At 36.0% G+C, this 18,094-nt stretch overlaps 2 protein-coding genes and 1 long non-coding RNA gene across 3 annotated transcripts; 1 reads left to right on the top strand and 2 right to left on the bottom strand.

The window, feature by feature from the left end:
• Nucleotides 1–2,988: 2,988 nt before the first annotated feature.
• Nucleotides 2,989–6,238, bottom strand: LOC136068297 (uncharacterized). The gene is made up of 2 exons (XR_010629677.1): nucleotides 5,810–6,238; nucleotides 2,989–3,815 (listed from the first exon to the last, which is right to left on the bottom strand). It is a non-coding gene; the product is annotated as an uncharacterized LOC136068297 (long non-coding RNA).
• A 609-nt stretch (nucleotides 6,239–6,847) lies between these two features.
• On the top strand, nucleotides 6,848–8,062 carry LOC112001916 (RNA polymerase II C-terminal domain phosphatase-like 4). The gene has a single exon (XM_024034091.2). It carries the CDS (start codon nucleotides 6,848–6,850, stop codon nucleotides 8,060–8,062), a length of 1,215 nt encoding a protein of 404 aa, XP_023889859.2.
• A 3,357-nt stretch (nucleotides 8,063–11,419) lies between these two features.
• Nucleotides 11,420–12,349, bottom strand: LOC112001911 (RNA polymerase II C-terminal domain phosphatase-like 4). The gene has a single exon (XM_024034082.2). The coding sequence runs from the start codon at nucleotides 12,347–12,349 to the stop codon at nucleotides 11,420–11,422; it is 930 nt and encodes a 309-aa protein (XP_023889850.2).
• Between the last annotated feature and the right edge of the window lie 5,745 nt (nucleotides 12,350–18,094).

Here is an 18,094-nt window from a genome sequence, read left to right as displayed (position 1 = left end):
AATTGCGATTGCCATAGCAAAATTGTCACAACCAAAGTTCCCAAACACATTGAACTTCTTCACTTTATTTATTTTAAATTGTCACAACCAAAGTTACCAAACACATTGAACTTCTTCACTTTATTTATTTTTTGACTATGTATTAAATGAGTTAGAATGAGTTTTGTCGTGTCCACCCATTCAATAAATTTGGTTGTGCTAAGGAGTGGTTTTGACATGATTATTAAATAAGTTAGAGTTAAGTTATATATTCGAATACCCTTACCTTCATACAACATGAATAGTCGAATACAACCTGTTTACACGAATTGCCTCCTCTTTATTAAACAAAGTAAGGAAACAAGAATATAAACAAGGGTCACCTCTCTAGGAAAGCAAAGAGATCCTTCAAAATTTTGATTCAATGCCCATTTCCAGAGATGTTTATCTGCTAGTCTCAGTGAGGTGAAAGTCACAATTGTAAGTCATTATCAACTAACATGTTGCTTGTGTGTTTTCTTTTATGTGTTTTGCTGGAAAATATTTTTTTTCTTTAGTAGGTAAGTTCTTATCTTTGACTATCAAAATTGAAATGTTTATGTAGCTTTCTTTTGCTTTTAAGAAAAGACTTAAGTTGAGTTTGGATTGCATTGCATAATGAAAGTTGGAGCATTTGACGTTTTTTCTGTGGTCCCATGTACTATTCATGAGACTCGAAAATACGGAAAAACGCAAATGTTAAGTTAAAATTGAGTCCCACAACACTATTCACGCATTTAAAAATCATTTTACTTTAGTATTTTCAGTTTTCAGCAATAAGCGGTATCCAAACAGACCCTTAGAGTTTGTTTGGAATGCGATGAAAAATTCAGCTTATTTGAGTTTTAGCTTCTTTTTAATACTATATTTATAGGTCCTATTGAATATTTTGGTACTATTTATGCGTCCCATTGTACTATTTAACTAGCTTAAATTTTTTTTTTTTACACTTTTAGCAAAAAATTTTCCATTTTTGTAATATCGTGTGCTTTTTGGCGTTTCCTTAATTTTATAGAATTTAGGAGCTTGTCTCCTTTTTATTCTATATAATTATTCTTACTTGTTGCAGTATCCCATAAGAATAGAATCCAACAAAAAGCAAGAAAGTAAATGCACGTGTAAGGAAAAAGAAAAGTAAAAGAGCAAAATAGTGATGAATGGTGAGTAATGTTATAAGTATCATTAAGATTTTTTTTTTTTTTTTTTTTTTTTTTTTTTTTTTGTATTTTATTTGAGTGTGATGATATTAATTATAAAGTATCTAGAAAAAAAAACAAAAAAAAAAACAAAAAACAAAAAAACAAAAAAAACTTTCTTCTTTCTTAAATGTTAAATATACTATTCTGACAAAACTTCCACCACATATCTCAACAACAATGAGCACATATACCCATTCAAGACAGTTAAGAGCAACTACATCAGCTCTTCTAAAAGATTCCGTTTATTTTATACAAAAAACCTACTTTTTCTATTTTATACCATCACTTTTACAAAACATTTATATCAGTTTATCTATTTTATAAGATATTTTAATAAAATATTTATTCTTCATCAATTTATTATTATTTTCCCTAATGGTCATACTTTTTTTAATGTAAACTTATATTTTAAATAAACTACCAACACCGGTGGCTTGGCCAATGGAGCCATTTGTGGTGGAGGTCCAATGGCCAAACTGCCAAAATAGTGGCTTCGATGAACGCCGTCAGATTGGTCTTGCCACCCACTATACCGCCAAATAGTGACCGACTGGTGGGTGGATTGTTAAAATAGTGGCTTCGACGAATGCTGTCGATGCCCAAACTACCAAAATAGTGGCTTTGGTCAATTGGAGTCTTCGAACATCGTATTGCTATCACCGGTGCGCCGACTATTGTAATAGCAGCTTTAATGACTGCCATCGAATCAATGTTTCCGACCACCGTACTGCTAGAATCGGTGACCGAACCACCAGAATAGTGGCTACGATGACTGCTGAAATATATATATATATATAGCATTAAAATTTCAAAAGAAAAAAAGGTTATCAATTCTAAATAAATTAACATAGGGAATCATCAACGAGAAAAATCACTAAAGTTATAGCCACCTCTTCCAAGTTGGGGATGGGGCAAGTTTCTAGCTTTATTCTTCAACATGAGAAGCTAAGTTTAATTACCTCACCAAGCCGGCAATAATAAAAGAAATGCAGAGAATCATTAGTTCTAAAGAAACATAGGGAACCATTAACAAATTAAAAAGAAAAAGACATGACTAATAAAGTTCAGCCATCGATCTTCCAAGTTGGGGGAGACTTCTCATTTTTAAACAGATTTGTGAAGAAACATTATGGGTAGTGTTTATTCCATACATGTATGCAAAATGCTGTTTTTCTCGAACATTATTTCTTATATATATCCTCAAGACACCACCTGGCTATTAGTCAATGAGATTAGAAATTAAACAAGCTGACATTCGACATGAAGCCAAGTTTAATTACCTCAACTCACCAAGGGAATCATTAATTAATTCTAAAGAAACATAGGGAACCATCAACAACATAAAAAAGAAAAAAAAAAAAAGAAGACGTGACTAAAGTTAGACATGACTAAAATTTTCAAATTGCATTCCTTTGATGTTCTCTTATGTATTGTCATCTTCATTTGCATGGAATATATCTACTTTGCAGATTTTGATAATCTCCAAGACACTTGCCCAATGGCTACACAAGCAAAACAAACAGTCTTCTTCAATGGCTTCAATTGCAAGAATCCAACCAACATACAAGTACAAGTACAGGTAAACATACACAAACCATAAACCATGGGAGCAAGTACAAGTATAACCACCTTCAACAAGCAAAACAAGCAAAGAGAATGAAAAATTATCTAAGTGCTATTATCCTTGCACAAATTATCTTGTATAGAATGACAAAAACAAAGACATTGCTTCACCCAAAACACAAAAACAAGAACAGAATTACAAATTAAATTGAATAATCAAGTGCTATTGTCTATGCATAATACAAAATTTACAACATTGCTATTTTCCTTGCACAAGTGAAGACAACAAAAATGTATCTAACATGATTAGAGATTGAATAGTCATGTTCCCTACACAAGTAAACACTACAAAAAAGATGTCTAACATCAAATCATCTATGCCAACTATATGCTAGTATCTTTGCACTATACAAAAAATTACTTGATTAGATATTGTCAATAATAATATTCAAATTATGATGGAAATTTAGACCTTAACCTCTCCAAGATTTCCAAACGACATAGATGAATATATTCTTTTTGCTCAGGATCCATGGTTCTTGTATCTTTCATCATAATTTCATCTTCCACTTTCCTCTTTTCTACTTCATTCTTCTCTTCCTTGATACGAATCAACTCTCTTTGTTTTTCGGATGCAATGTGTATTAATTCTCTTCATTCATTTAATGCAATGCACATACTTTCCTTTTTCTCCTCATGCGTTCTCCTCTTTTCTTCCTTGATTTCATTCAATTGGGAGGAAAGTATTGAGACCACATCATCGCAATTTTTTCTTTTCTTTAATTTCTCCTTTTCGGTCTTTTTGCCTATGGGTCTCTCCAACGTTTTGTCAGAGTTCATCTCATCATTATCTTCATCTAGATTTATTGAGCTTGCAAAAGTTTGACAAGAGTGTGTGGCTAGCTGTCTTGTGCGGACCTTCACATTATCTCTTAGATTCAACCACTTGGCTTCATTCCTCAAAATTCTCCAACAATGTTTGAATTGAAATGCATTTTTGCTATTACTTTTATACATAGTTTTTGCATCATTAATCTACAAAAGTAAGAAATTGAAAATAATGAGAATCATAAAACTAAAAGTGCATTGATGTACAATACATATTAGATGTTGAGTCAACACACTTTATCGTGCTCAGTTTTACCACTTTCATTACAGTTCTCAATTTGGGCCAAGTATCCACAAAACTTGTTTGTCTCCTTTTGAATTGTTGACCACCAACTATTTAAAGAATCCTTGGAGCAATTAAATTTCTTGTCATTATGGAAGGTGGACCAAATTCTATCCCAAAATGTTGTGTGTTTTTGGTCCGTCAATGTCACGACATTTAAGCTAACATTGAGCCACGTTGACACTAGCTTAATGTCTTCATCTATGGTGAAATTGTTTCCCTATTGACTTTTCTTAGTAGTTGATTTTTTTTTTTTTTTGCAATTTTGGGGGGGGGGGGGGGTGCAGATTGTCCCATTTCAACTTGGGGTGGAGATTGATGGACATTCACATCTGAATGTGGAGTGGACATCAAAATACTATTGTCAAAAGACTGAAAACCTTGTTCTTTGTCTTGTAAAATGTCAAGGAATAAGGGATTTTGTAAGTCTATTACCTAACAAATACCAAAGTAATTCAAAAGTAGCACTAATAAGTAGCCAAAATAATTTGGGATACTATCTAATGCTAAAACTGAAAATTCTATCTAGTGCAAGATAAGATCAAGTCATTGCCAACTATCTAATAACACAACTCTATCAAGTGCGTGATAAGCACAGCAGCCAAGAAAGTCAAGCAGAGCAGCCAAAGCATATCTGTTGTAAATGGTGCATTAGACTCAATGAACATTCAGTCAATGATATAAGAAGCAGGGTCTAGTAAGAAAAATAACAGCAGATCCCAAGCCGAATTTAGGTACCCATAGTATAAGATCTTACGAACCTACATTACCTACCAATAGTTCAGTCTCACCAAAATAGCGTAAGTACTTTATATTGTCTGAGTGAAGATATCACAAGCCACTTTCTAGAAGCAACAAAATTGAAGTTGAAATTTATCTAATAGATAATGCAGGAGAAAATTTAAGATTGCATTCACAATTGACAATCTTCTCAGTAAAGTCTACCTTAAATCAAGTATAGAATCACTGAAACAATTGAGAACATTATTACTTTAATTGAAAGTCCATATAAAAAATGTCCTGGCTTTTTTCAATTTTGCATTAAGACATTAAACTACAGCCACCAACTCATGGATCCGAATTAAAATTCTTCATGTTTCAACAAACAAGAGCCACAATTAATGGATAAGAGAGCAATGAAGAAACCAACTTGAAGGTAACAACATAGAATACGGTTATGATCAAGTGATAACATAGAATACAAGATACAAATCCTAACAACTCTAGGATTGTGATAAGATAGGATAAAGTTGTTTCCTTTTCAATTACCTTTGTATTTCACAGTACTCTTGTATTTCAAACACTCTTGTATTTCAAATTTTGTAACTATACAAATTCTATTATATATATATATATATAAAAAAATAAATAAAAAAATAAATAAAAAAACCTTGAACGAATTATATTACAAATTCTATTATAAATAAAAAGACTAACCGTATCTGTACAAATCCTAACCATTTTCTTTTTCATTAAAGAGGATTATATTGATAGCTAATAAACGTGTAGCACAGAGACATCAACCAAGACATAAAAAACAGAGTCATAACAAACCACAACTTCTAGAACAAAACAATAAGACAGAGTCATAACACACTACAAACAAAATTCTAATGAGTCCCAAAATTAACACTTTCATGCCCTCACTTGAATTATAGGTTCACGTTATTCAGTTCCTGGAACTCAAAATTTTAGAGTAGAACAATCTTTTAATTTACATCGTTTTTTAAGGCTTGAACTAACAGGAAACCCTAAAAAATTAGTTTAGAAAAACTCCCAAGAATCTTGCTCGAAACCCAAAAAAAAATAAAAAATAAAAAATAAAAAACCCTAAAATCTCAATGAGAAAAACCCATACCTTTTTAGAGAAATTTGCTCCAAAGTGTGTCAATAGAGCTTCATCCAAGTTGATCCACCCTCCTCACGGGGTTGCAAAACCCCCAAACTAATCACATTATTTCCTGTGGTGATGAGAATGAGCAAGCACAAGAGCTGTCGAGAAGGAGACAAAAAGAGACGATGAGAGGAAGAGGTTAGGAGTAGGAATTTTTTTCAAAATAACATTAATTTTCAAATAATTTTGTTAGTTAGCACGTTTTCAAAACAATTTAGGAAACTAACATCTCGAGTGTTACAGACTCGATTTTGGGAGTGCTAAATTGAGTTCACTGAACTTGATTTCAGGATTGTGGCATATAAATCCAGTTTGTAGAACTCGATTTCATTTAAATTGAAATCGACCCTTACAGACTCGATTCTATAAGGCTAACTTAACAGTAATTGTGACAAATCTGTAATAAAGTTCTCTAAGCCATTCAATAATTATACATCTCCAAACTAAAATTCATATGGACCTCAAAAATTTCTAAAAATAACAGTGGCAGAGTGTTCTGTACTACCATTTCAACTCTCTCCACAAGCCCAACGCATGTCTTCAAAGCCACCACATGAAAATTGCCTTCGTTGTGCTGTGCAGTTTGGATAATGTATGTGCTAGTCCCCCAATTGATACCGTGAACATAGTACTGCTAAAAAAAAAAAAAACCATCAAGACCATCATTGATCAAATTCTAGAACTTAAAGGCCAGGTTTTAAAATATAAGGACACCAAGGTCCAAGCTTGAATTGACATGTCATGAAATCATTGTAAGCAGAGGCAACACTAAGCATTTTTGGGGTTTTGAGGTTTGGAATTCTGGCATGAAAAAACAGTTCGGCCTATTCAAATTGGGGAAGTAGCAATAAAAAATTCTTTAGTCCTGTAAGATGAAATTCATTCGGAATACGACATGCGTTTTGAAAGTCACGTGCTGTTCTTTCTTGCACGTGTGAACCCCATCAAAAAGCGTTCTCCTCTCTACTCTGTGTTGCTCTGTCGTCTTTCTCCAACCAAAATATGAGTCTCGGCGATGATTTTCCTCTACATTCATACACCACCGAGCACGACTTCATCGCCACCCTCAACGACGCTTTCCAATCTCTCAGTTTCACCACCACCACCACCAACAGCAATCCCCAAGTCCTCTCCGAACCCAAACCCAAATCCAAATCAAAAAAGCGTTCGGACCCACATCACAACTCAGACGAAAACGACCCATGCGGCCACCCCGAAATCCAAGACAACAAGTGCATCAACTGCAAGAAAAAACTCCTCGGCGACAACTTCGGCGTGTCGTTCAGCTACGTCCGCAAAGGCTTACGCTTCAGCCACAAAGAGATCGCTCGCCTCCGCGACCTCCAATCCCACGAGAAACTCAAGCGCAAAAAGCTCGTCTTGGTTCTCGATCTCGACCAGACCTTGATCCACGTCACCACCTCGTCCAAAACCAAACAGTCCCAAACCTCGTCGTCTGGTAACGACCACTTCACATTGAATTCGCTTCAGAAGACAGTGAAACTGAGACCCTTCGTACGGCCTTTTCTCAAAGAAGCGAGTACGATGTTTGAGTTTTACATATACACTACAGCAGACAAAGCTTACGCATTGGAGATGACGAGGTTGTTGGACCCAGAAAACGTTTACTTCGGTACGAGGATTATCTCTCGGGACGATAGTCCTCGGAGTGACCAAAAGAGCCTCGACCTTGTTCTCGTGCCTGAACGAATGGTTTTAGTACTTGATGACACCGAGGATGTCTGGTTGAATCATAGGCCTAACTTGGTTTCCATTGAGAGATACACTTACTTTGGTTCGAATTCTATCACGGATGAGAGCGAAACCGAAGGCGCGCTTGTAAAGAATCTAAGAGTGCTTAAACTGGTTCATGGTTTGTTCTTTCACAAGAAATTGGAGGTGGGTTTTGTGCAAAGAGATGTGAGGGTGATACTGCGAATGCTACGTGGTGAGGTACTCAAAGGGTGTAATGTGTTTATTAGCAATTTGGCCTCGAGGGTTTGTGTAATGGCGGAGGAGTTGGGTGCAATGCGTGCTATGGAGCTTGAGGAATCGGTGACCCATGTGGTTTCTTTGGTTGTGGGATCAGAGGACTGTATGTGGGCTGAGCGGGAGAAGAGGTTTTTGGTTCATCCCAGGTGGGTTGAAGCTGCCTATTACCTGTTTGAAAGAATGCCTGAACAGGATTTTCCCATTAGCCTCAAAAAGTTTAGGTGAGTGAGAGATTTAAGTTTAAACCTTTTTTTAAAAAAAAAATCATATACATGTTAGTGTAACAATTGGTTGGCTAGAGTAATTTTTCATTAACATAAACAATAATATTATTTTTAGTATTTTCGAGTTGTCATTGCAGTGTAGGCAGGGAGTGAATGAGTTATTTGTTGTATTTGGCTCGGGATTGGGGATACAATTTGAATTGAACTACAACTGATGAAAATGTATATTATAGTGAATACAATGGCATTGACAGAAAAGTTTAATTCTGATCATTGAGTGTTGCAGTAATGGATGTGAGCTTGAGAACTCCTTTGTTTGCCCAAGACTTGTGTTTGTCTTGTTCCTAATTGAGGTGGAAGCTACCAATTGTGGTCTCCTCAAAGAATCACTGGCAGTGAATTGGTGTATGTCATGTTGCTTCTTCCCGAGACTATTGTCAATTTGTCATTTGTCATTTGTCGATGTAGTCCTTCCAAAAACAGTTCATTGGCAGAGAAGCTTGTGAGACTACACCTTGCTCACCTCATTACAAATAAATTTATCATAATACACCGGCCTAATACTTTTTTAAATAATGATTATCAACCAAAACATCTGAAAATGAATGATTTGCAATGAAAAATACAGTCTTGGGGGACATTCTAGAGGACTAGGGCTCCTAGCCAGTTCAATTCAGCACATGGCAAGTTTGCCAATATCTGAGGATAGTCTTGCATGTAGCGTTTTTGAACATTAAATTCTGAGTACTTGGTGTAAACCCTTTGATTTACTCACCCCAAAACGGATATGTCACATCATCAAACTTAAGTTTTACCTCTTTAATTCCAACATGCCACATCATTATATAATATCTCATTGACTTAAGTAAAAGTTCTTCAGAATCACCCAATACGTTATAATGAACATTATAATACATATCTCAAAGTGTTAGACACAGCCTGAAGCCAAAATTTTCCAGATACTTTGGCAGCAACACATTAACATTCCACATTACAGAAGAAAAAAAAAATTTATTTAGTCCTGTAAGATTAGTACCCTGTTTGCCGTCGTGTTTGGATTGAGGTGGAGATGAAACTCATTCTGATGCCGTTGTGACTGCTCCCATAAAAACCAACTATAGTCATGTTCTCCTCTTTATTTTTATTACTTTTTGGGTTTTCTTAAATTTTTCCTAAAATAATCAATTGACTGACTCCAAATGCAAAACTCTCAATCTAGGTTCTAAAGTATCTTTATATTGATTGTACATTTTGAAAGCTCAATGTTGACTCTTGTCTGTGTTGTGTTTATCACAATGATATAAAAATTTTCTTAGATTACAAGGAAGATTATTATCTGCATTTGAAAATTAGCTTTGCATAGACTTGGGCTTGTGAGTAATCTCTATGAGATTGGGCTCCGAAATATCTTGGAGTCTCTATGAGATTGTTTTTGTGACAAAATTAATGGATAAAACTTAGTTCCTTAATTGTATGTTAGCTTAGGATGAGTTTGGAGATAATGGAAAAAGGGGAGTGGAAAATAGGAGAGAAAATTAGTGGGAGGAGTGTTGGTTAAAGAGGAGGAGAGAAAAATGATGGGATCCTACTATTTTCTCTTTGGGCTCACCAAAACTTAATCTCCCCAAAATTGGAAGAAAATAAGAGGAAAAATTCGGTGCAAAATTTTGGATTAAAATACCTACCCACTTGTCAATGTTCACAACATATATGTTGTTGTTGTTGGTTTTTTTTTTTTTTTTTTTTTTTATGCTTTAAAAAAAAAAATGAAGTGCCCATTCATATATATATTTTTAATAAAAATACATATAAAAAAGTGTGATTTTTGGTTTTATCTAGTTGGGACATGATTGTAAATTTTTACAAACCATATTTTATATCCTTCCATATTTCTTATCAGCCAAACAAAAATTTCTATCTCTCTATTTTTCCACTTTCCCATTCAAACACAAATGAGGGAAACTAAAATCCTATCTATCATTTCACTTTTCCATTCTACCAACCAAACGAACCCTAAATGTTATACCATAAATTTTCCAATTAAATCCAAACATATAATTTCTTTGAATTTAATTCTACTTGAGAAAGATAATATTATTTGTGTAGTTTTGGTCTAAATCATAGCCCATAGACAATAAAGGATTAGCAAGCTCAACTGATTAAAAAGGCTCTTTATTGTTGGGAAAAATATTCTCACATTAGTTTACGTATGCGTTTGGGATGAGCTGAATTTTCAGCTTATCTCCATTTTTATTTTATTTTTACTACTATTTATAGGTTCTACTACACTATTTAGCTAACTTTTATTTTTATCTACAGTACTTTTAGCAAAAAAAATTTAGTTTTAGCTAAATAAGCTATTCTCAAAAGAACGTTACATCTACTTTTTCACACATTTATCCACAATTGATGTGAAAATGTTTACATTTTAATACATAAAACTGAACGTGAAAACAAAGATGTGAAATAATGGGTGTGAGAGAATCAAAATGCTTATGTACCCCATAAGTAGTAAATTTGAGTATATTCCATAGCCCTAATGAGTTCACAATTAAAAAAAGAAAAATAGAAGGTAATTCATAGGTGCATAAAAATGTAGTTCATAAGTTCAATTAGCCTTTGGTGGAAGAACAAAAATGGTTGCACTCATATGCAAGATTAAGTGTTTGTTTGGGAACAATTTATCTAACTTTTTGTTGAAATTTTTTTGATGAAAATATGTGAAAATATAATTGTACATTGAAAATTTTAGAAGTGAGAAAAAATAGGAAAAAAAAAAGTTTTAAAAAACTATACATAAAAGTTCAAAACTAAAAGTTGATGCCAAATACATCCTAAGTTTCTTCCAGTGAAACTCCATACTTGTCTTATGGCCTTATTCACTTCTACTTAGAATCAAGAAAACTGCAGAGTATCAAAATCAAATGAATTGGATACAATTCTTTAATGAATGGGTTAATTAAACTGATTAACAGAATTAGTTAGATTATTGACCTATAAGATGACTACAGCTGGATTAATCACCCACGTGCAATGCACGTGTCACAACTAACTTTGCTAACAGATAAATATTACATAGGAAATACGACAAGTAGCACAAGTACGCAAACTGACAAAACGATTGCAGTTTCTGCAGTATAATTCAAACTGCAACTATGTTCATCTAGGATAGCAAAAGTAAGATTAAAAGAAATATTTTTACTATTTAATCTCAACTATAAAGTGAACCCATTTTTCAGTTTCAGTTATTATTTGCTAATCGTTATATACAAATGAGAGAGAGAGAGAGAGAGAGAGAGAGAGAGAGAGAGAGGCTGTCTTGTCACTATCTTTTGCTAATTAAAGAAACTTCCAAGATTCACCATGAAGATAATTTCCGAGAGGGGTTTTCCAGCTTAATCAGATAATCGTTTTCAGATACCCTACTGACTGCATAGTAGCAAGCACGTAGCCACTTTGGATGGACCAAAATAAATTCTTCCAGCTCTGCCTCCTGAAACTCCGCTGTGGCAAACCAAGTGACCATATGTGTGATGGGGTATAATAAATTATCCATTGAAAATTTGGCCCCTAACTCCTCTGCCATCAACCAGAGACGTGAATTTTCACGCATAAAATCTGAAGGGAAAATATGTTTGAAGGATAATGTACACCCTCGGAGAATGCTACGGCGAGCAAATATGAATCCAACATCTCTATGATTTAAACCAGCTTCAAATTTTGGGTTAAAAAACAGTCTGTGTATTACTTTAAGTTCTTCGAGAACAGCGGGGAGGGTGCCAGTGGTTTCATCTTCATCAGTTTCCAATGCAGAAAGAGATACATGACTCAAGTCATCATCTGAATCAAAGTAATGATACTTCTTAACAAGAATCAAGTTTACTTCATTCTTTCTCCACACACTCTTGCTACCATCAAGAGCAAGAACCATGCGTTGCTCCCTTAGCACAAGATCAAGACTCTTTTCGCCTGTTTCAAATAAATCTTCACGTGCAATGATTCTTGAGTACTTGAAGTAGACATTTTCAGGGTCAAGAAACTCAGTCACTTTCAACGCATAACTTCGTGTACCCGTTGTACACATATAAATCTCAAACATGGTACTCGCTTCTTTCAGAAAAGTATGAACAAAAGGTCTCAACTTGAGCATCATCTTTTCCCAAGGTCGACTCGGACGGAATAGGCTATCCCTTAACTCATGTTGTATGAGTTCTTGAGGGGTTCTCAGATATTTTTCTTGTTCTGTTGAATGAATCAGAGTTTGATCTAAATCAAGAACCAAAACCATCTTCTTATCTTCTTACAATTTCTCTGACTCGACCTTCCGAATTCGATCCATTTCTTCTTTGTTAAGCCACAACCACATACCCTGATGAACGTTCTTGAATGCTAGCCTCTCACAGCTCACACACTTTCCTCTATAAACACATAGATGTTCACAAGTCTCCTCAGTATTTTCTTCAAGTGTATCATCATAGTCGTCATAGTCATCTTGTGGAAAACCCCTCTCGGAAATTATCNAACATCTAAAAATAGATGTCCCTTTTAGCAGTATCAGCTTGAGTAAGGCATGCAGCGAGTGCCACAGTCAAAGGGCACCTTAGGATTAGTTTGTGTGTACGCATTGCTAGGGCTGGTTCAATTAACAAGCAAGCAGTTTGGGATGGTGGCCATGGGGTGCATGGGATTAGAGTGAACTACATATAATCTTATGTGATTACTAAGCCTATGACATGCCATGTGCTAGGGATCGATGGATGACGAGCAAATTTAAAAAATTTATGAACCACATTAGTATTGAAAGAAAAACAAGTGGCCAATGCAGTGCTGTTTCTTGCCTATGATGATTCACTCGGCATAAACTAGTGTTGGTGCATTGTGGCTGTTTATTAGCTTTTGGTGATAGCAATCACTTTTCGCTTCCACTCTCTATTTATGCTAAACTATGATTCAAGATCCATTTACCACCTAATGTTAGAATAACTTGGCTCAATACTCTTCCACTCATACAATTCATGTAATTGCAGATACAAAATTAGTTTCCATCTAACAATAGCAAAATTTGGATATATCCAACAGGGTAGAATCGTTTTAATTTCCAAGGCCACATTCACTTAAGAAATTGTAGACAACAAAAACGAGATAAACCATTGTAACTATGTCTCCTCATCACTATTGAGTAAGAATTCAATTCCTCACGTAGCATTAACTACTTAAAATCAATCTCTAAAAATTAAAAATAAAGAACCCTGAATTTCTTTGTCAAGGAAGAAAAAAAAACCCTTATTTCACCAACTGCAAAAAATTGGAAATTATACCTGTGCTGCTAATAGAAGTGAACAAAGATCATCTCAACTACTAATCTTTCGGCTTAATCAGATAATCGTTTTCAGATACCCTACTGACTGCATAGTAGCAAGCACGTAGCCACTTTGGATGGACCAAAATAAATTCTTCCAGCTCTGCCTCCTGAAACTCCGCTGTGGCAAACCAAGTGACCATATGTGTGATGGGGTATAATAAATTATCCATTGAAAATTTGGCCCCTAACTCCTCTGCCATCAACCAGAGACGTGAATTTTCACGCATAAAATCTGAAGGGAAAATATGTTTGAAGGATAATGTACACCCTCGGAGAATGCTACGGCGAGCAAATATGAATCCAACATCTCTATGATTTAAACCAGCTTCAAATTTTGGGTTAAAAAACAGTCTGTGTATTACTTTAAGTTCTTCGAGAACAGCGGGGAGGGTGCCAGTGGTTTCATCTTCATCAGTTTCCAATGCAGAAAGAGATACATGACTCAAGTCATCATCTGAATCAAAGTAATGATACTTCTTAACAAGAATCAAGCTTCACTTTACTGTAACTACATGCAATTTTTTTTTTTTTTTTTTTTTTTTTTGCATTTTGCGTTACCAGATTTGAGACTTTTTTGTAGATTTGAAGCTACAATAAAATTTAAAATTGATAAAAGTTCATTTTGCATTCCCAGATGGGAAATTCTAATAGCACTTCAAAGACTGGAGCTTGTGAGTAGTTATCGCCTAGGGACTCCCCTGTATCTCTTAGGATCTATGTGATTTTTCATGTAGCCAGGATTGTAGGAATTATTTTTTAGCTTCCATGATGTCTAATATACAAAGTGTAGTCCTCTGGTGGCTCAAAGGCTGGGTTGAACAATTCAGCCAAAAGGAATAAAAATGGTTGATTTTGACTTAGTTACAATACCTGAGATGCAGTACATTATATACTACAATCAAATGTAAGCACTTTGTTTTTTTTTTTTATTATTATTGGTTAATGCAACTAGACTAGGTATTGAATTTATATATATATATTGTAACTAAGTTTTACCTAAAGGTAATTTTCAGTTTTATATCCTATAATATATAAATCTTTTCATAGTATAAAAAAATAATAAATAAATAAATAACGTCCATAAACCTAATCCATATATACGTCCTGCCAACGCCAGGTAAAAAAAATAAAAATTTAAAAAGGTCACAGTCAAATACAAGATTAAAGCTTCTTCTATTAAAATTAAAAAGAAAAAGAAAACCAAAATTTTCTTCAATCACAAACATTATACTTGTTTAACCTCATTCATTTGTATGGAAATTTAATATAAATGAATATGGTGTTATCCATCTATATATAATATCTAAAATTTAAAACGTAGTATTTATTATTGATATGCTCCTCTTGAGCTATATCAATGCAGCATTTAGGTTCATTTAGTTCACTTTAGACTACTATAATCCATTTGGTCCATTCAATCTACTTCGGTTTAGTTCGCTCTATGCAGTCCATTTTAATTCAATTTGGTCTAGTTTGCTCCATTTTGGTCTACTTTGGTGCATTCGAGCAATCATACTATTTCCTTGAAAAAAATTGCAAAATTTAAAACACTTTCAAATGAGAAATATAGACAAATTAATTTTAAAAAAAATATAATTTATTATAACAATTATATTTTGTTAGAAAATAATCGCATCGTTTTAAGAAGAGTTTGAGACTAATATTTTCTTATAAGAAATACTAAGAAAGTAAGAAGAGAAATAGGAGAGAGGTGGGATACGACAAGAGATTGTCTAGTGATTTTAACATAGATTAGGGAGATCGAATTAGAGAAAGAAGAGGAAAAATAGAGTGAAGAACAGAAAAGAGAAAAGATATATAAAACATAATTAAAAAGACACACTAATCACTACATCAGCAATTTGTAAAAAAATTTGTAAAAAGTTTGTATCTCTAACATTACTCTAACAGAATTAGTTAGATTGTTAATAACCTATAATATAAATACAGCTGGATTAAACACCCCCCGTACACTGCAAGTGTCACAACTATGCTAACAGATAAATATTACATAGGAAAAACGACAAGTAGCCCAAGTACACCGACTAACTAAACGATTGCAGTATTGACGAGGTAAACAAGTACTAACGAAACTATCGAGCCTGTCCTATAAGGACGAGACCTTCGATACAGACGAGAACACCCTCAGTATAGACAACGTGGAAGGCAACACTACTGACGAGGACACCTAGTCCATTTAATGCAGTCAACTAAACGGTTACACTTTCAACTGTACGAACTGTTTGAAGACATTGATGCCTCATTACACAGCCCCAAAACGTTACCCAATGGAGCATTAAGACCTCCATAACTCCTCCAACGGCTAGGGACCATGAGAGCATATATAAAGCCCATACACTCCCACGAAAAAGAGGAGAGACAAGTAAGAAAGGAGATTGTTTATTTGCTTTTCTGTTCATCTTATATTGCTTTTCTTTTAAGAGAGTTTCATATTCTGACTTTGGCATCGGAGGTGTTGTGGCAGACACCACACCGGTGACCATCTTCAAAGGCTGAAGAATCATCTCCGTCCGACGAATAGTGCTGACGAGTTCACACTCATCAGTTTGGCGCCGTCTGTGGGGACGATATTTTTCGTGTTCAAACTTGAAATAGTGGTTCCTTATTCTTATTCTTTTTAGGATGGAGTCTAATCAAGATTCTGCAGCCCTAGCTCAGCAAGTTCAAGCCCTTGCAGCCACAGTTGAAGAACTGACTAGGCAAAACCAAGAAATGAGGTTACGGCTTTAGCAGGAGGAAAATCGTTCGAAGGGAAATCAGGAAGATGAGGGGGATAGCAACAGAAGAAGTGACCATCGAAGGCCAAACACTCCTGCCGAGCAAAATTCAGATATTCTTCGGGAGATGAGGAGGGAGATGGACGAACTAAAGAATGCCATCAAAGAAAAAACGGAGCGGAGTGTGGATCGGATGGTCCGGGCGACAGATTTGCCATTCACAACAGCGGTCCTCGACTGCCTAGTGCCGTCAAAGTTCCGGTTACCTCAGCTTGAGCCTTTCGATGGGCTGAAGGACCCCCAAGATCACCTAAACACCTTCAAGACGACCCTGGGACTTCAGCAGCCCCCAGATGAAATATTGTGTCGTTCCTTCCCAACTACACTCATGGGAGCTGCCTGAGAATGGTTCACAAAGTTGCCAACATCGTCCATCGATACGTTCGAGCAGTTGAGCAACGCCTTCCTGCGTCACTTTATTGGAGGACAACGACCAAAGAGGACCGCTGACCACTTGCTTACCATCAGGCAGGGAGAAAAGGAAACCCTTGAGGGACAATCTACTACCAAAAAGTCTATCTGACGAGTCAACTGCTTTGGGTACGTTCCACTGTTACCATCAGCGTCACTGTGCCTCTGGGATACACCCTGTCATCGTTGAAACTGACGAGTGGAGAATCGAATGGATGAAGTCTTTTGGGATCCAGCTTCAATTGTTGGAATGCGAAAAGTAAATGATATCAGCAGAGCTACCGTTGTCCACGAGGACCCTTTTGGTGTTGAACCCTTCTATGGTGAGCATTATGATCAAGGGGTCATTGTGAGGCTGTTTCACTCCTCTGGAGTCACTCTCGTTGAAGGTCATCTCCTGATCAGTTGTCTGTACTTTGGCAGGGGTGTCATATGGACGCTATTCACTTGTCGTTGATGTGTTTTCTTGAGTGACTTGAAGGAGCCCCGGTGGAAGGCCCTTGCGATCGTCTGTATCTCCTCGACCACATTTTGAGGAGGTTGTGATTGACGGCCGTCGTTCCTGGATGAGGACCTATGTTGGCCTTTGTTTTCATCTCGGAATTTATTGTGTTCTCCCTTCTTCACAAATTTATGCAGCTTCCCCTTCATATCAATTCTTCTATCTGCTCTTTGAGATCCCTACAATCTTCGGTGTAATGGCCATGATCTTTGTGAAATCGACAGTACTTACTTTTGTCGCGGACGTTAGGAGATGAGTGCAGTGGTTGCGGCCACTTAAGGTAGTGCTCGTCTTTAATCTGCGCTAAAATTTTGTCAATAGGCATAACGAGAGGAGTGAATTTTACCGTTCGTGGATTTTTATCATCTTTCCTTCTGACTCCGTCACTGATTCGACGATCTGGTCGGTCCCGCTTTTGCCCTCTACGATCGTCTTCTTTTCTTCCTTTGTCCCCTGGTCTGTCCCTGTCCTTGATAGTAGCCAATGCGTCCTCAGCGTTTATGTACTTCTGCGCCTTGAGGAGCATTTTAGCCATCGTCTTTGGGGGTTCTTCGCGAGTGAGCTGACTAGATCCCTGGATCTCAACCCTGCCTTAAAGGTCGTCAGCTGCACCATATCATCGGCTTCGTCCACCTCCAGTGTTTCCCTCGTGAAACGTTTTACATACGACCTTAGGGTTTCCTTTTCTCCCTGCCTGATGGTAAGCAAGTGGTCAGCGGTCCTCTTTGGTCGTTGTCCTCCAATAAAGTGACGCAGGAAGGCGTTGCTCAACTGCTCGAACGTATCGATGGACGATGTTGGCAACTTTGTGAACCATTCTCAGGCAGCTCCCCTGAGTGTAGTTGGGAAGGAACGACACAATATTTCATCTGGGGGCTGTTGAAGTCCCAGGGTCGTCTTGAAGGTGTTTAGGTGATCTTGAGGGTCCTTCAGCCCATCGAAGGGCTCGAGCTGAGGTAA

Source organism: Quercus suber, unplaced genomic scaffold (genome assembly GCF_002906115.3).
Source record: "Quercus suber isolate HL8 unplaced genomic scaffold, Cork oak 2.0 scaffold_107, whole genome shotgun sequence".
NCBI classification, from domain to species: Eukaryota; Viridiplantae; Streptophyta; class Magnoliopsida; order Fagales; family Fagaceae; genus Quercus; species Quercus suber.
Note: the sequence above shows the minus strand (reverse complement) of the source record. Positions and strands in the feature narration are given on the sequence as shown.